General features: G+C 41.1%; 1 protein-coding gene across 15 annotated transcripts in view; it reads right to left on the bottom strand.

Annotated features, from left to right (window-relative positions):
• LDB3 (LIM domain binding 3) overlaps positions 1–20290 on the bottom strand; it is a 205526-nt gene that overhangs the window by 19133 nt on the left and 166103 nt on the right. For 10 of the 15 annotated variants that reach the window (XM_044300293.1, XM_044300294.1, XM_044300292.1 and 7 more), the window contains 2 exons: positions 14818–14865; positions 12879–13024 (listed from right to left, as the gene is read on the bottom strand). In XM_044300293.1, coding sequence (XP_044156228.1) covers positions 12879–13024; positions 14818–14865 — 194 coding nt within the window. The remainder of the gene's footprint in view (positions 1–12878; positions 13025–14817; positions 14866–20290) is intronic. The other 5 variants (XM_044300297.1, XM_044300298.1, XM_044300300.1 and 2 more) reach the window with 1 other exon arrangement.

Raw genomic sequence — 20290 nt, 5'->3', positions numbered from 1 at the left:
ATAGACTGTGAGTAGAGGAGCTTTACATATAGACTGTGGGTGGAGGAGATATATACTGTTAGTGGAGGATCTGTACATATATACTATCAGTGGAGGAGATAAACATATATACTGTGAGTGGAGGATCTGTACATATATAATGTGGGTGGAGGAGATATACATATATATTGTGAGTGGAGGATCTGTACATATATAATGTGGGTGGAGGAGATATACATATATACTGTGAGTGGAGGATCTGTACATATATAACGTGGTTGGAGGAGATATACATATATACTGTGAGTGGAGGATCTGTATATATATAATGTGGGTGGAGGAGATATACATATATATTGTGATTGGAGGATCTGTACATATATAATGTGCGTGGAGGAGATATACATATATACTGTGAGTGGAGGATCTGTACATATATAATGTGGGTGGAGGAGATATACATATATACTGTGAGTAGAGGATCTGTACATATATAATATGGGTGGAGGAGATATACATACAGTCCTGATCAAAAGTTTAAAACCACTTGAAAAATGGCAAAAAAATAATATTTTACATTGTTGGATCTTAACAAGGTTCCAAGTAGAGCTTCAACATTCAACAAGAAGAAATGGGAGTGAGACAAAACATTTTTTGAGCATTCAATTAATTGAAAATAACAATTAAACTGAAACAGGCTGTTTTTCAGCTGATCAAAAGTTTAGGACCACATGCCTTTAAAAGGCCAAATCTATGCAAAGATGTGGATTCATTGTCATTTTCTGTCAGGTAGTCACACGTTGTGATGACAAAGACAAAAAAACTCTCCCTTTTTGAACGTGGTCGGGTTGTTGAACTGCATAAGCAGGGTCTCTCACAGCGCGCCATCGCTGCTGAGGTGGGACGCAGTAAGACGGTCATTTTGAATTTCTTAAATGATCCTGAGGGTTATGGAACAAAAAAGTCAAGTGGAAGACTTGACCAAAAAAATTCATCAGCACTGAGCCGGAGGATCCATTTGGCTGTCCGTCAAGACACTGGACGATCCTCGACCCAAATTAAGGCCCTTACTGGTGCTGACTGCAGCCCCATAACCATCAGGCGGCATCTGAGACTGAAGGGCTTCAAAAACTAAAAACGTCTTCCAAGACCTCGTCTCCTTGAACGCCACAGAACTGCTTGTTTGGACTTTGCAATAGAGCAACAAACATGGGACATTCAAAGGTAGAAGAAAGTTTTATTCTCTGATGAGAAAAAATTTAACCTTGATGGTCCTGATGGTTTCCAACATTACTGGCATGACAAGCAGATCCCACCTGAGATGTTTTCTACGCGCCACAGTGGAATGGGCGCCATAATGGTCTAGGGTGCTTTTTGCTTCCGTGGAACAATGGAGCTTCAGGAAGTGCAAGGGCGTCAAACAGCCGCTGGCTATGTCCAGATGTTGCAGAGAGCATTCCTCATGCCCTCGTCTGTGTGGTAACGACTGGGTTTTTCAACAGGACAACGCCACAGTACACAATGCCCGCAGGACAAGGGACTTCTTCCAGGAGAATAACATCACTCTTTTAGGCCATACTGCGTGTTCCCCTGATCTAAATCCAATTGAGAACCTTTGGGGATGGATGGCAAGGGAAGTTTACAAAAATGGACAACAGTTCCAGACAGTAGATGGCCTTCGTGCGGCCGTCTTCACCACTTGGAGAAATGTTCCCACTCACCTCATGGAAACGCTTGCATCAAGCAAGCCAAAACGAAGTTTTGAAGTGATAAACAATAACGGCGGAGCTACTCATTATGGAGTTCATGTTTGGAAGTTGGATTTCTGTTTTGGGGGGGTTCAGTTTTTTTTGGGAGGTGTGGTCCTAAACTTTTGATCAGCTGAAAAACAGCCTGTTTCAGTTTATTTGTTGTTTTTATTAAACTGAATGCTCAAAAAATGTTTTGTCTCACTCCCATTTCTTCTTGTTGCATGTTGAACCTCTACTTGGAACCTTGTTAAGATTTAGCCATACTAAATATGATTTTTTGCCATTTTTCAAGTGGTCTTAAACTTTTGATCAGGACTGTATATACTGTGAGTGGAGGATCTGTACATATATAATGTGGGTGGAGGAGATATACATATATACTGTGAGTGGAGGAATAGTGTGTATATACTGTGAGTGGAGGATCTGTACCACATATATACTGTGAGTGGAGGATCTGTACATATATACTGTGAGTGGAGGATCTGTACATATATACTGTGAGTGGAGGATCTGTACCACATATATACTGTGAGTGGAGGATCTGTACATATATACTGTGAGTGGAGGATCTGTACATATATACTGTGAGTGGAGGAATAGTGTGTATATACTGTGAGTGGAGGACCAGTGCATATATACTGTGAGTGGAGGAATAGTGTGTATATACTGTGAGTGGAGGATCTGTACATATATACTGTGAGTGGAGGAATAGTGTGTATATACTGTGAGTGGAGGATCTGTACCACATATATACTGTGAGTGGAGGATCTGTACATATATACTGTGAGTGGAGGAATAGTGTGTATATACTGTGAGTGGAGGATTTGTACATATATACTGTGAGTGGAGGAATAGTGTGTATATATTGTGAGTGAAGGACCAGTGCATATATACTGTGAGTGGAGGAATAGTGTGTATATACTGTGAGTGGAGGATCTGTACATATATTCTGTGAGTGGAGGAATAGTGTGTATATACTGTGAGTGGAGGATCTGTACATATATACTGTGAGTGGAGGAATAGTGTGTATATACTGTGAGTGGAGGATCTGTACATATATACTGTGAGTGGAGGAATAATGTGTATATACTGTGAGTGGAGGACCAGTGCATATATACTGTGAGTGGAGGAATAGTGTGTATATACTGTGAGTGGAGGATCTGTACATATATACTGTGAGTGGAGGAATAGTGTGTATATACTGTGAGTGGAGGATCTGTACATATATACTGTGAGTGGAGGAATAGTGTGTATATACTGTGAGTGGAGGAATAGTGTGTATATACTGTGAGTGGAGGATTTGTACCACATATATACTGTGAGTGGAGGATCTGTACATATATACTGTGAGTGGAGGAATAGTGTGTATATACTGTGAGTGGAGGATCTGTACCACATATATACTGTGAGTGGAGGATCTGTACATATATACTGTGAGTGGAGGAATAGTGTGTATATACTGTGAGTGGAGGATCTGTACATATATACTGTGAATGGAGGAATAATGTGTATATACTGTGAGTGGAGGACCAGTGCATATATACTGTGAGTGGAGGAATAGTGTGTATATACTGTGAGTGGAGGATCTGTACATATATACTGTGAGTGGAGGAATAGTGTGTATATACTGTGAGTGGAGGATCTGTACCACATATATACTGTGAGTGGAGGATCTGTACATATATACTGTGAGTGGAGGAATAGTGTGTGTATATACTGTGAGTGGAGGATCTGTACCACATATATACTGTGAGTGGAGGATCTGTACATATATACTGTGAGTGGAGGAATAGTGTGTATATACTGTGAGTGGAGGAGCTGTTCATATATACTGTGAGTGGAGGAATAGTGTGTATATACTGTGAGTGGAGGATCTGTACCACATATATACTGTGAGTGGAGGATCTGTACATATATACTGTGAGTGTAGGAATAGTGTGTATATACTGTGAGTGGAGGAGCTGTTCATATATACTGTGAGTGGAGGATCTGTACATATATACTGTGAATGGAGGAATAGTGTGTATATACTGTGAGTGGAGGATCTGTACCACATATATACTGTGAGTGGAGGAATAGTGTGTATATACTGTGAGTGGAGGATCTGTACCACATATATACTGTGAGTGGAGGAATAGTGTGTATGTACTGTGAGTGGAGGATCTGTACCACATATATACTGTGAGTGGAGGAATAGTGTGTATATACTGTGAGTGGAGGATCTGTACATATATACTGTGAATGGAGGAATAGTGTGTATATACTGTGAGTGGAGGAATAGTGTGTATATACTGTGAGTGGAGGATCTGTACCACATATATACTGTGAGTGGAGGATCTGTACCACATATATACTGTGAGTGGAGGAATAGTGTGTATATACTGTGAGTGGAGGAGCTGTTCATATATACTGTGAGTGGAGGAGCTGTACATATATACTGTGAATGGAGGAATAGTGTGTATATACTGTGAGTGGAGGAATAGTGTGTATATACTGTGAGTGGAGGATCTGTACCACATATATACTGTGAGTGGAGGATCTGTACATATATACTGTGAGTGGAGGAATAGTGTGTATATACTGTGAGTGGAGGAGCTGTTCATATATACTGTGAGTGGAGGAATAGTGTGTATATACTGTGAGTGGAGGATCTGTACCACATATATACTGTGAGTGGAGGATCTGTACATATATACTGTGAGTGGAGGAATAGTGTGTATATACTGTGAGTGGAGGAGCTGTTCATATATACTGTGAGTGGAGGATCTGTACATATATACTGTGAATGGAGGAATAGTGTGTATATACTGTGAGTGGAGGAATAGTGTGTATATACTGTGAGTGGAGGAATAGTGTGTATATACTGTGAGTGGAGGATCTGTACCACATATATACTGTGAGTGGAGGAATAGTGTGTATGTACTGTGAGTGGAGGATCTGTACCACATATATACTGTGAGTGGAGGAATAGTGTGTATATACTGTGAGTGGAGGAGCTGTACATATATACTGTGAGTGGAGGAGCTGTACATATATACTGTGAATGGAGGAATAGTGTGTATATACTGTGAGTGGAGGAATAGTGTGTATATACTGTGAGTGGAGGATCTGTACCACATATATACTGTGAGTGGAGGATCTGTACATATATACTGTGAGTGGAGGAATAGTGTGTATATACTGTGAGTGGAGGAGCTGTTCATATATACTGTGAGTGGAGGATCTGTACATATATACTGTGAATGGAGGAATAGTGTGTATATACTGTGAGTGGAGGATCTGTACCACATATATACTGTGAGTGGAGGAATAGTGTGTATGTACTGTGAGTGGAGGATCTGTACCACATATATACTGTGAGTGGAGGAATAGTGTGTATATACTGTGAGTGGAGGAGCTGTTCATATATACTGTGAGTGGAGGAGCTGTACATATATACTGTGAATGGAGGAATAGTGTGTATATACTGTGAGTGGAGGAATAGTGTGTATATACTGTGAGTGGAGGATCTGTACCACAGATATAAGGGTTGTTTCTTTCCTGATCTGTTCAGTTTTTTGCAGAACAGATCTGGACCAGATCTGTACCCATTCATTTTCAATGGGTCCTGAAAAAAATCGGACAGCACAATGTCCGATTTTTTTTTCAGGACCCATTGAAAATGAATGGGTACAGATCTGGTCCAGATCTGTTCCACAAAAAAACGGAACAGATCAGGAAAGAAACAACGGACGTGTGAATGGACCGATACTGTGAGTGGAGGATCTGTACCACATATATACTGTGAGTGGAGGATCTGTACATATATGCTGTGAATGGAGGAATAGTGTGTATATACTGTGAGTGGAGGACCTGTACCACATATATACTGTGAGTGGAGGATCTGTACATATATACTGTGAGTGGAGGATCTGTACATATATGCTGTGAATGGAGGAATAGTGTGTATATACTGTGAGTGGAGGATCTGTACCACATATATACTGTGAGTGGAGGATCTGTACATATATGCTGTGAATGGAGGAATAGTGTGTATATACTGTGAGTGGAGGATCTGTACATATATACTGTGAGTGGAGGAATAGTGTGTATATACTGTGAGTGGAGGAATAGTGTGTATATACTGTGAGTGGAGGATCTGTACCACATATATACTGTGAGTGGAGGATCTGTACATATATACTGTGAGTGGAGGAATAGTGTGTATATACTGTGAGTGGAGGATCTGTACATATATACTGTGAGTGGAGGAATAGTGTGTATATACTGTGAGTGGAGGATCTGTACATATATACTGTGAGTGGAGGAATAGTGTGTATATACTGTGAGTGGAGGATCTGTACATATATACTGTGAGTGGAGGAATAGTGTGTATATACTGTGAGTGGAGGATCTGTACCACATATATACTGTGAGTGGAGGATCTGTACATATATGCTGTGAATGGAGGAATAGTGTGTATATACTGTGAGTGGAGGAATAGTGTGTATATACTGTGAGTGGAGGAATAGTGTGTATATACTGTGAGTGGAGGATCTGTACATATATACTGTGAGTGGAGGATCTGTACATATATGCTGTGAATGGAGGAATAGTGTGTATATACTGTGAGTGGAGGATCTGTACCACATATATACTGTGAGTGGAGGATCTGTACATATATACTGTGAGTGGAGGATCTGTACCACATATATACTGTGAGTGGAGGATCTGTACATATATGCTGTGAATGGAGGAATAGTGTGTATATACTGTGAGTGGAGGAATAGTGTGTATATACTGTGAATGGAGGAATAGTGTGTATATACTGTGAGTGGAGGAATAGTGTGTATATACTGTGAATGGAGGAATAGTGTGTATATACTGTGAGTGGAGGACCAGTGCATATATACTGTGAGTGGAGGAATAGTGTGTATATACTGTCAGTGGAGGACCAGTGCATATATACTGTAAGTGGAGGATCTGTACATATATACTGTGAGTGGAGGATCTGTACATATATACTGTGAGTGGAGGAATAGTGTGTATATACTGTGAGTGGAGGACCAGTGCATATATACTGTGAGTGGAGGATCTGTACATATATACTGTGAGTGGAGGAATAATGTGTATATACTGTGAGTGGAGGACCAGTGCATATATACTGTGAGTGGAGGAATAGTGTGTATATACTGTCAGTGGAGGACCAGTGCATATATACTGTAAGTGGAGGATCTGTACATATATACTGTGAGTGGAGGATCTGTACATATATGCTGTGAATGGAGGAATAGTGTGTATATACTGTGAGTGGAGGATCTGTACCACATATATACTGTAAGTGGAGGACCAGTGCATATATACTGTGAGTGGAGGATCTGTACATATATACTGTGAGTGGAGGAATAATGTGTATATACTGTGAGTGGAGGACCAGTGCATATATACTGTGAGTGGAGGAGATATACATATATAGGGCTCCATCCACACGTCCGTGGTGTGCTGTCCGCATCCATTCCGTCCCCATAGAAAATGAATGGGTCTGGACCCATTTGCGGACGTGTGAATAGAGCCATACTGGGAGTGGAGGAGCCCAGTTTAAAGGGGGGGGGGGGGGGGTTGGGGGTAGACATATGCCTTGGGCTCGTGCCCCTGATGTCGGATCCTCCCGCGCACACCCTCCTGCAGCTGGAAGATGCACTGCAGTCAGCACCTGTGACAACCTACCAGGACCTTATTGAGTCACTCCCTGTCCGTCTAACTTCTGTCCATTATGCACACGGCAGTTATTCTCGCCATAACAATGTGACGCCACTGTGTATAACCAAAGCCATAAAGGCGTGACACATTCCATGCACACCAGCAGATCATGAAGGACCCCTCTAACTTGTAATTGAGTCAGTCCGGTTCAGCCAAAGTGTTCATCATCTTGGCTGAAAATGTGGTGTTGCATGCAGCGCAGTTTCCCCAAAAATATGGAGTTTGCAAAGGAGGCTTCTAACGGCATCTCTGATGTGGATATGAAGAAAGCCTAACCTGCACACCTTCTAACTACTGAGGAACTCGACTAATGTTGTGTAATAGGCACAGGGAGGAGCCAGACCGCAGAACGTCACCGGCCAATGTGTTGGGGCCCACGGTAGACATGGCAAAATGCCCATTATGTTACCTTACCAAAACATTTAGGGGACAGTGCTAATATTTATGGCAATATCACTGGTAGTCTAGGCGATGAATGGCTGAACCATCATGTCTACAGTACTGTAAGGTTGCTCTGGGAACAGATCCACAATATACAGTATGTTATGGTGGTTGGCGCTAACTGGCTGTTAATTCATATGGCTCCCATTGAACTGGATACCAGCTTTACAAATTCATATGTATGGAGCGCCTTCCCATTTGTGGGTACAGTAGTCAGTCAGTATGTCTGATTTAGTATTCTCATATTAGACACCATGTACTGAATTCAGGAATGTCATTTCTGGGCCCAGAATAGCTACCAAGAGTATCTCTCTGGAGGACTCCATGTATTACAAGGACAGTCCATTGGTTTCAACAGGCACCACTGAGATAGCAACTGTCAATTACAAAGTAGACCCGCCCACTGGACTCTTAAGCATAGAAAGAGCAGAGATTTAAAGGGACACTGACAGGGCCAATAAGCATATTGAGGTCTATATATGGCAGTACAGGTCTTATAATGGGTATTACAATCATATAAGTGTCCCCCATGTCCACATTATACAAACAGTAAACTTTAAGTTTTATAACCTGCTCCAACGGTCTTCAATCTGCCCAAGGGGCAGCGTTTCACCTCTCTTGCGCCCAGCCAGCCTCCCCAACTGCCGCTTTGAAGCGCCGCCCAGCTCATGAATATTCAGTTTGCTGGGCGGCTTCTGCAGTCCCCGCTCTGAAGCGCTTCGCTTAACAGTGCCCGGCGCATGCGCCGGATCTTGTGAAGTCCGGTACAGTAAGCGCCGCCCAGCTCATCAATATTCACTTCGCTGGGCGGCGCTTACTGTCCCCGACTTCACAAGATCCGGCGCATGCACAGGGCACTGTTCAGCGCAGCGGTTCAGAGTGGGGACTGCAGAAGCCGCCCAGCAAACTGAATATTCATGAGCTGGGCGGCGCTTCAAATCGGCAGTTGGGGGAGGCTGGCTGGGCGCAAGAGAGGTGAAACGCCACCCCTTGTGCAGATTGAAGACCGTTGGAGCAGGTTATAAAACTTAAAGTTTACTGTATGTGTAATGTGGACAGGGGGGATACTTATATGATTGTAATACCCATTATAAGACCTGTAGTGACCTATATAGACCTCAATATGCTTATTGGCCCTGTCAGTGTCCCTTTAAATGAACTAAAGGTTTTCCTGAATCTTTTCCCACTACCGTATATTGCTCCGCAACTCCTGCTCTGTCACATACTTCCCACAGATAGGATTGCATGTACAATGTGACAGGTTCCCTTTAACAACCTAGTTAAACTTTTTGTCTCTTTTGCTGCTTTTCTGCACCAAAATGAGCCCTTAAGCGGCTGGGCCTCATAGGAGCTGTTATTGCTGTAGTTATTCCCTGTGAAGGCTATAAGGAAGTTCCATTACAGGCTGTAATGTACAGCAATTACCTAATATATGCCTATTAGCCAAATCACTCACTTTACAAGTATTGGCAAATAGGAGAAAGCAGGTGTGGAAATAAAATTCCTTGGCTGTATTTCTTGGCGCTGAGAAAAAAAAATGATAGTGCTGAATATGGAAGAGAAGAATGTCATATGCTGAGAGCCATCACTCCTCTCTAATAAATTGTATGTTGAGGTAGAATTGTTCTTTCACGTTGCCAAATAGGTTTGTTCATACTATTGAAACCTATGGGTTTGTGCGCCACCTAGTGGAATGTAGCTGCCATAACGATGTACACATTATCCCAACTCAAATATAAATATAGATTTGTAGCATTTTTAAAAAGTGTCATGTTCTAGCAATTGCCCCACTGCTTGACCAAAGATGTAGCCTCCAACCCCTTGGAACCGTTTGCTCTAAATGTATAGCACTGAGAACTTTTAGTTAGGGTTGTTGCGATGCCAAAATTTAGATTCGATTTAGATACCATAAAAAAGTATTGCAATACTCGATACCATTCGATACCACAGATAAAAACCAATAAAACACAAAAAAAGTAGCATTCCACATTTTATGGAACGTTCGGCCCATAATCGTCCGATCCAATTTTTTGGGGGAACAAGGTGACAAAAAAATGGCGAATCGCGCGTTTTTTTTAAAAATTTATTCTATTACGTCGTTCACCGCATAGGAGATTTTTTTTATATTTTAATAGTTACCACTTTTTTGGGCGTGGCAATATGTAATATGTTTATTTATTGTTTATATATTTTATATGTAAAATTGGGAAAGGGGGTGATTTAAACTTAATATTTTAGTGGTTTTTTTTCCCCTACTTTTTATTTAATAGCTATTAGCCCCCTTAGGGGCTAGAATCTGGGATCTTTTGATCCCTTGTCCTATTCACCCTAATCGATCTCTATTAGGAAGAATAGGACTTCACACTTTCCCTGCTGCCCTGTGCATAGTACACACAGCAGCAAGGAGATTGCCATGGCAGCCAGGGCTTCAGTAGTGTCCTGGATGTCATGGTAACCGATCGGAGCCCCAGGATTACACTGCTGGGGCTCCGATCACAACTGCCACTGCACCACCAATGAGGAGGAGGGGAGAGGGGACCCTGTGGCTACTGCCACCAATGATTATAATACTGGGAGGTTTGGGGGCGCACTGCGCCACCAATGTTTTTAGTACTGGGGAAGTGGGGGGGGGGGGGTGCACTGCGCCACCAATGAAGATAAGTAACGTTTTAATACAAATACAGGAGGCGGGTGCTGGCGGCAGAATCACATAGCAGGCACCTGACCTCTATGACAGGGCACTGCGATCCGCTGATCCGCGGCAGTTAACCCCCCAGGTGCTGCACCGGAGGGGTTAACTGCCGTGGATCGCAGTGCCCTATCATAGAGGTCAGATGCCGGCTATGTGATTCTGCAGCTGGCATCCGCCTCCTGTATTTGTATTAATGATTTAGTTATCATCATTGGTGGTGCAGTGGCCACAGCTCCTCCCCTCCTCCGCCCCTCTCTACTCATTGGTGGCAGCAGCGGCACAGGGGGGAGGGAAAGACTCTTTCTTCCCTCTTCTGCTGAGGAGAACATGGAGCTCCATGTTCTGTGATACTAGGCTGTGCAGTAGTGTAGCCTAGTATCGGTAATGTCAAATCTGGGTATCGAATCTGGTACAAAAGTATCGATTGGGTATCAATAATTCGATATCCGCAACAACCCTACTTTTAGTTAGCCCCCAGAACAGTGATCATCGTGGGGGCACAGCAGTTGTGCCAACATCATCACCCAAGGGGGCATCTCTAATTGAAAGCCGTCACCATGTGTCAGCAATGTTTAACCTGTGTGGTGCCACAATATCACAAGGGGGAGGGGGTCCCCTTCCTAGCCGATCATGAGTTGTATGCCCTAGCAGCTGCCTGTTCATTTTAAATGTACATGCAGTAAAGACTTGGAATGAAAAAATACAATATTACAATGAAATACAATTCATTATTAATTATATGGGAAAAAGGGTAACAATCGGTAAAATTTGTTAAAAAAGAACCATGTAAAATGAGGAATAAACATGATTATTTAGAAAAAAACTATTATTTAAAAAACACCTTTTCTTTATTAAAGGGGTTGCACCATCATGCTGTTGTCACGGTGAGCCCTAGGCGACTAAGCACCGGCTCTAGGTGATTAAGTGGACCAGCACCCTGCCTCCTACTGTAGTAAATAGGGGCTACACAAACAGCGCCGTAGAACAAGCTACCCTGCTTCCATAACTCCGAAGTAATAGAAGAACGGATGCTTGTTCAGCTATGCTGTTTGTGTAGCTGCCACTCACTAAAGCTATGGAAAGAGCATAGTGGCTGCCCGCTCAGCTGCTTCCATAAGCCTAGGGTCGGTGCCTACTCCCATCTCATTGTGTATGCGGTGGGATGGGACACCCCCATAGTGCCTCATGGAAGAAAGCCCAAAACATATGCCCTTTTAGGGAACCTCAGCATCAAAGAATGGGGGTCTGCTTATAATCAGGGTCAGAATGGAAATGATAAAAACACCTTTACATGGCCAACTGAGCAGGCAATTATTGGGAATTCACTGTTCGCGAATCTGCTTTTACATGCAGCAATCATCTCCTCTCTGTGGGGATAAGTGATTACTAGTATTGAGCCAATCGACGTATCTGAAGTCAACTTCGATCTGAATTTCAGGAAAAATTTGATTCGCCCCAAAACTGAATTTCCTTGCGCTTTGTGTTAATTGAATCTATTTTTCCTGAAATGGTGTAAAAAAGAAAAAACATACCCACTTCATCCATTTGCGCGTGAAGAAGCCGTCGTGGCCATCTTAATTGCAGAAACTTTTATGTGGGATGTCATCACAGTGTCTTTAATCAAGATGGCCGTAACGGCCTCTCCACAATCAAATGGATAAAGTGAGTATATGCGTTTTTTTTTATTGATAATCCCCACAAAGGCCTTATTTGATAAACGCAGCATCTGAGGGGTTCAATGCCGGAGGCGGTGCAATTGCCGTTCCCTGTCATTGCCCCCGCTGTATACCAAGGAATGTGCTTCGTGATGAGGTAATTAATCACAAATCAAATTTCTTTGTGAAATTTGGTGAAGCAGCCGAATCGAATTTTTCCTAACTTTGCTCATCTCTAGCGATCACTATTGTGATTGCTCGGTCCTATGAAGAAGCATTGTCTCTGGCCAGAAGATCCTTATTTATGCTGGAGAATCTGCTATCCAAAAATAATACTTTTGGGTGCCACATCAACGATATATTCTCCCGATAATCATGGCATCTTTATACAGGGAAATTATGGGGAATGTTCACTCCCTATAATCATGGCCCATTCATTGGGGCGCCTGCTCACATATGAAAGATCTTATTTGACATCGGACACATTCTGTTTGAAGTGTCATTCCCAGTACAAAGTACACATCTTCCTGTGTATTGTGCCTGTTTGAACCTCAGCTTCTCACTATTGTTACTAGATAAATACATTATTGCAGAACATCAGTTAGTCTTGCATTTTCTCACCTTGGCTTGGCTGATAAACAGATGGTTTGATACTCGCAGTGGTTACTACTCGAGGCTTGGCAGCAGGAGCTGAAGGCTCAGTGTGCCCTCCATAAGGCATGGGACCTTTGGCAGCAGTACTGGAAGAATAGGCTTGGCTAGAAGAACTAAAAGCAAAGAAAACTATTCAGCACTGTGAGGTGTAGTAGTATTTAATGAGAATGGAATAGGAAATCCACAGTTGACAACTGGTTATCACTTAAATGGCTGCAGCAGCCTGTACACAGTAGATCATTGTTTGCATTTGGCTACTGTTTCAAGTAGCTAAAGAGGACATGTCATCCATCCTGACGTGTGGGTTGTAGTAAATACTTGTATTTCCTATAAAATAATTCAGGAGCATTTTGTCCTCTTAACTTAGTGTTGTCGCTCCTCCTATAAATGTATAAATGAACTGACAACTAAGTGTTACATACTTGGCAAAAGTACTACTTTTATCTAGGCAATCCGATGAATCAGACTGTGAAAAAGGTGGGGCTTATGCATGGTCCACACCAAAGTGGGCTTTTGTGAAGGCTCCAGTCCTTGTATAGGGGTGGTCCATAGGAAAGTGCTTAAATATCCTGTATTTTGAATTGTATCTAAATGTATAGTGTCACGATTTATATTGTTGAGTGCGTGTCCCTACACAGTCTAAGGGTAGAACAGTAGGGCACAGTCATGATGTGGTTAGCAGTATCTCATGTCCTAATAAAAGTCAATGGGGAAATAGGTTTTTTGAGACAGAGCTGGCACTTTCCAAGTTGTTATAACTGCACTTGTTCTACAGGCGGTCAAAAGCACATAAAACATGTCCTGCTGCTTGCGGCTACTGACCACATAGGGTATACGGTTGTTGAGCCACTTGTGATATATGTTTAATATCTTTTTTTACCATATGTCACTATTTGAAGTTAATCAGATTGCTAAAGAACCACGAAAGTTCACAACATTTCAAACAGTAGTCCATAAACGCAGCCTAAACGCATGATTATGCATGCTGTCCCCATATGCAATCCCTAACAGCAGCACGGACACGATCATGCTATGTGGGACAGTGTCAGATTATATAGGGACACACACCCAGCTGGTAACACCAGTTGTCAGTTTATTAATACATTTCTAGGAAGAATAGCACAGGAGTGGCACAATACACAGATCTAGCTGCTCTAGAATTGTGTTTTCATCGGGAATACAAGTATTTTCTGAGATAGTTGTGTCAGAAGAGCTAACAGGTCCTCCATAAACCCTACAGTAGTTCATGGGCAGATATAAATCTGATCATGGACGGGCTTGTGTACAGCACATAGTACACATGCAATAGGAAATAAAAAGTACAAGAAAGTAACTGTAAAGTTTTAGATTGAATAAATGTGTCATGCTACCGCAGAAACCAGATAGAGAATGGCAAACTTATAGTTGACAGTCAGAGCTGGACTGACCACGAGGACACTTTCAGATCCTTCTCTATGCCAGCCTCTCACACAAGATGGGGCTCCAAAGATCTGACAGATGACAGCTCCATTTGGAGATAGCTTTGGAGCTAATACCTTGTCTCTGGGGTCAATCTATCAGATCTATGAGTATATGTCTTGTGTGTACTAATAACAACCAATTAAAGTGGTTGTACAGATGTTCCTTATAGACGAGGATGGCCAACATTGGTTGCCCACTTTATGCATGCTTACAATCTCCTGATTTCTATTATTAATATTTACTTACATCAGAATAGCATTTCACTGCAATAAAGTCCGCCCATCTGTATTCGGCCACATATAGCTCATGCAAACTGTTAAAGCCTATGTATAGCACAACACTTATATTGCAATAGGTTTTGTACGAGGTGAGTTGCGACAGGTCTCACAGAGAACTCTTTCATTAGAACTTTACACATTTGACATAAAACCACATTTGCCAATACCTTATTTTTGACTGGTAGCTGGAAGAAAAGGATGCTTGCTGATGAAGGCTAAAAAATGACAAAAGTTCACCTTTGTTACTTAGTAGTGGAGACCCATAAAGGAAAATGTACTCCCTTAATATTTCTCCTTATTGGGTCTTTCATGTTCAATCTGTTTTGTGTAAAACAGTGCATATGGGGTTTTCACAAAAAAACAACTTGAAGCAGATGACCGTATTTAGCTGAAAGAATGATGACGTCTGTTACCCCTCAGGTTTAATCACACTATCATTGGTAGACATGTGGATATAGCATTTAATAGGTTAATTTTGAGGCTTGTCAGCCCATCTATTTTATGAATGAAGGAATGAAAGAAAAATGTATTTCTTTTCCACACATTTACACAATAGGTAAATTTATAGGGAGCACTCTATACTAAATTATCCCACTATAAACATTGCATATTGTTCACACAGCTATCTGTATGTTTATACCAAATATCTGAGAACAAGACATGTCCCCCTATAATCTATAACATATTAGGTCGTAATGTTACTTTACATTCCAGTACCATTCATAATGACATTGTTTCCACCAGTAGACAACCTTTTGCATTATGAACAAGCTTTGAGATTTTCATGTTTATAAGAATCTTTAAGGAAAGGTTTAAGATGCATAGTATTCAAAAGAAGTCCAATCATACCCGTCAAGTATTGAGTTGGGAGTTCAAAAGAAAAACTAAACTGTTGGACTGGAAATTGAACTTTAGACTTGAGTTGTTAGTGATTGAGGATGCAATTTGGTTATTGGCATACATGGAATAAGAGGACCCCATAACCAAACTGGGGCCTTCATTATGGTGACATATTTTTTTATATCTAGGACAGAAGGGCTAGTGTTAAGATAACAAGAAAATGTTGGCTGAATGTTTGTCTTGTGCTGTGGTAAGAGAGGGAAGAAAGCCACTGTAAAAAAAAAACTTCTTTCCCCTCACATCTGTCTTTGGTGGAGAATAGGGAGGCTACCATACAGATTAGGTCGTCGGCTTGTCCCACCAAAATCAGTGGATTTGGCCAATACAGAGCTAATGCCAACTCCACACCCTTTTTTTCTAACAATGCAGCAGTTCTGAAGAGGAGATGGTACCAGAAGTAGTGAATACTAAATGGGATAAGACGATCCAAGAATGGGAACCCTCTCGCCAAGAGCCCCATAGCAGCTGCTCTTTGTGACATATGTCCTTGAGATCAACCAGTGAAGCAAAGGCAGCAGTCCTAGCATTGCTTTACAGTTCTATCCTAAGCACTAACTGTTTCTGTGCAGTTTTATGGCTGCTTCTAATTGTTAATTAGCTTCTGCTATAAATGCTGGACTGTAATCTCACTCCTTGCCCGAGCTTAGGTTCCTAGTTTACTAGTGTAACTAGTAAAGGTGTGCTAGCCGCTTCCTGTTTACCGACTATGAGTATTAACCGACTCCTTGATGCTTTGTACCTGTGTTTCATACCCTCTGGAGGAAGCCCTAGGCAAATGTGTGCTGGGGTATTATTAATTTTTATTTATTTCTTATTAGTGCATTTTTTTATTCTGTTTGTGGAGAATTATTTTTCTTTATAATAGTTAGCACTTTGTTTGGATGTATTTATTGATAGATATATATTTCTAGTTAAGGCACTTCCTTATCATTGATTGTATATGTATACCAATGCTGCTCCCCTTTTTTCGAAATGATTGTCACTATTTTCTGAATTGTTGTATGTCTATTTTAATGATATTTAATAAAATAATATATTTTTATTATTCTGTGGTTTACTATTGGTAGGTGTTCTGACAAATATGAGTATTACCTGACCCCCTGGGTGGGAACACGTGCAATTTTTCTGCGCGAGTGCAAAACATTGTAATGCGTGAGAAAAATCACGCATGTTTGGTACCCAAACACGAACTTCTTCACAGAAGTTCGGGCTTGGGATTGATGTTCTGAAGATTGTATTATTTTCCCTTATAACATGGTTATAAGGGAAAATAATAGCATTCTGAATGCAGAATGCATAGTATAATAGTGCTGGAGGGGTTAAAAAAAAAAAAAACTTAACTCACCTTCTCCTCTTGATCGCGTAGTTCCCGGTCTCTTCTTTACTTCTTTAATGATGAGCTGTGGGCTAAATGACCTGTGGTGACATCAGATCACATGCTCCAATCACATGGTCCATCATGGTGATCTGACATCACCACAGGTCCTTTAGCCCACAGCTCATCATTAAAGAAGTAAAGAAGAGACCGGGAACTATGCGATCAAGAGGAGAAGGTGAGTTAATTTTTTTTAACCCTCAATTGATCACCTACTAAGCATTCTGTATTCAGAATGCTTTTATTTTCCCTTATAACCATGTTATAAGGGAAAATAATACAGTGAATAGACTGTCACCTAGCAACCATGCGTGAAAATCGCACACAGCATCCGCACTTGCTTGCGGATGCTTGCGATTTTCACGCAACCCCATTCATTTCTATGGGGCCTGCGTTACATGAAAAACGCAGAATATAAATGGGTCCAGATTCAGTGCGGGTGCAATGCGTTCAACTCACGCATCACACCCGCGTGGAATACTCGCCCGTGTGAAAGGGGTCTAACAGTTCATGGTTGGTGAGGTTCACCTTAATCTGACAAATGAAGATATTTAATTATAAGGTCTCATGATGATAATCTTCTTCAGATTAAAAATTATCACTTCTCCGCCATTGTTGATTTTACTGTAGGAGTTTTCTTCTATAGATTTCCCTGCAGAAGCAGAATGCTTCCTCACAGTTTGAGTACATGTATTAGATGAGTGGGCTCAAATTTGCTAAAGCAAGATATACTGCTTGTTAGCAGCCTTCCACTCTTGCCAAAGAGTCCCATGTGGGAAACATGTATGTATGCTGTTCATATGCCCTAATAGGACATATGGGCATACACTGCTGGGAATCAGGCCCTATAAGAGATCCTTCTTCACATGAATACAGATTGTCAAATTAATTGCAGAAATTTCTGCGACTGGCCCACAAATCTGCCGCATGTAAATATACTCATGTTTGTGCAGAAAAAAAATAAAAACAGGTGGACATTCAATGTGGTCCTATGAAATGGAGTGATGATGTAATGAAGATGTGACTGAAACTAGAGTGACTTGACAAAATGGAGAATGCCAGCAGCTTTGTTAGCCATTATTGCTAAGCAATGGAAGAGCAAGCTTAGTTCTCAACATCATGTCTGAAAGCACCACTAGGAACACACAAATGTTGAAGTATATATTTCACTCAAAACCCTTAAGTGCTTGCAAGGTGTCGAATTGAGTTGAACTCCTTAAAAGGAAATTATCACTTTTGCTGACTGCAAACTTTAGTTTTGTAAGTTTGTATAATTTTAGTTTGGTTAATCAGAAATTATAGTGTAACATTTTCTTTTGGAAGAAAGTTAAAAACATCTTTTTAGCTGGATCGATATTTGAACTTAAAGTTAATAATAGGAGTCTCAAGGAGCATCTCTCACTCCGGTGGACCTCCCTTAACTGCTTAGCCCACTGATATCCATGGGAACTGCGTAGTGCATCATTTTAACTGTGGTAACGCTGCAGGAAAACTGAACACTTGCCACCAGGTTCCCCTAAAGACTATAGCAGAAACCCAGATATTTCCAGCATTGAGATAACCTCTGAGCACATATAAGTGGATAGCCCCTTTAACAATTTTTTTCTTTTTCTAACCGGAAAAGTGTTTTTTTTACATACAGTAGATATAAAAAGTCTACACACCCCTGTTAAAATGTCAGGTTTCTGTGATGTAAAAAAATGAGACAAAGATAAATCATTTCTGAACTTTTTCCACCTTTAATGTGACCTATAAACTGTACCACTCAATTGAAAAACAAACTGAAATCTTTTAGGTGGAGGGAAGAAAAAAATTATAATGTGGTTGCATGAGTGTGCACACCCTCTTATAACTGGGGATGTAGCAGTGTTCAGAATTAAGCAATCACATTCAAAATAATGTTAAATAGGAGTCAGCATACACCTGCCATCATTTAAAGTGCCTCTGATTAACCCCAAATAAAGTTCAGTTGCTCTAGTTGGTCTTTCTTGAAATTTTCTTAGTCGCATCCCACAACAAAAGCCATGGTCCACAGAGAGCTTCCAAAGCATCGGAGGGATCTCATTGTTAAAAGGTATCAGTCAGGAGAAGGGTACAAAAGAATTTCCAAGACATTAGATATACCATGGAACACAGTGAAGACAGTCATCATCAAGTGGAGAAAATGTGGTGCAAAAGTGACATTACCAAGACGAGAAGAAAACTGGTCTGGGAGGCTGCCAAGAGGCCTACAGCAACATTAAAGGAGCTGCAGGAATATCTGGCAAGTACTGGCTGTGTGGTACATGTGACAACAATCTCCCGTATTCTTCATATGTCTGGGCTATGGGGTAGAGTGGCAAGACGGAAGCCTTTTCTTACGAAGAAAAACATCCAAGCCAGGCTATATTTTGCAAAAACACATCTGAAGTCTCCCAAAAGCATGTTGAAAAAGGTTTTATGGTCTGATGAAGCCAAGGTTGAACTTTTTGTCCATAATTCCAAAAGATATGTTTGGCGCAAAAACGACACTGCACATCCCCAAGAGAACACCATACCCACAGTGAAGCGTGGTGGTGGCAGCATCATGCTTTGGGGCTGTTTTTCTTCAGCTGGAACAGGGGCCTTAGTTAAGCTAGAGGGAATTATGAACAGTTTCAAATACCAGTCATTATTGGCACAAAACCTTCAAGCTTCTGCTAGAAAGCTGAACATGAAGAGGAACTTCATCTTTCAGTATGACAACGACCCAAAGCATACATCCAAATCAACAAAGGAATGGCTTCACCAGAAGAAGATTAAAGTTTTGGAATGGCCCAGCCAGAGCCTAGACCTGAATCCGATTGAAAATCTGTGCGGTGATCTGAAGAGGGCTGTGCACAGAAGATGCCCTCTCAATCTGGAGAAATTTGGAGTGTTTTTGCAAAGAAGAGTGGGAAAATCTTGCCAAGTCAAAATGTATCATGCTGAGAGACTAATACCCCAAAAGACTGAGTGCTGTAATAAAATCAAAAGGTGCTTCAACAAAGTATTAGTTTAAGGGTGTGCACACTTATGCAACCATATTAGTTTATTTTTATAGTTTTTTTTCTTCCCTCTACCTAAAAGATTTCAATTTCTTTTTCAATTGAGTTGTATAGTTTATAGGTCACATTAAAGGTGGAAAAAGTTCTGAAATGATTTATCTTTGTCTCATTTTTTTTACATCACAGAAACCTGACATTTTATTAGAGGTGTGTAGACTTTTTATATCCACTGTAAGTTAGATCAACCTGCTTTGATCTACAAATCATATTTTGCGAATCTCCGAGACCCCATCACTATGGAAGCATGCTTAATATGCAGTCCTAGTATATTAAAACATTTAAATAAAATTTTAATTTTAT

Source organism: Bufo gargarizans, chromosome 6 (assembly GCF_014858855.1).
Source record: "Bufo gargarizans isolate SCDJY-AF-19 chromosome 6, ASM1485885v1, whole genome shotgun sequence".
NCBI lineage: Eukaryota > Metazoa > Chordata > Amphibia > Anura > Bufonidae > Bufo > Bufo gargarizans.
This window is presented reverse-complemented; position numbering and strand designations above follow the sequence as displayed.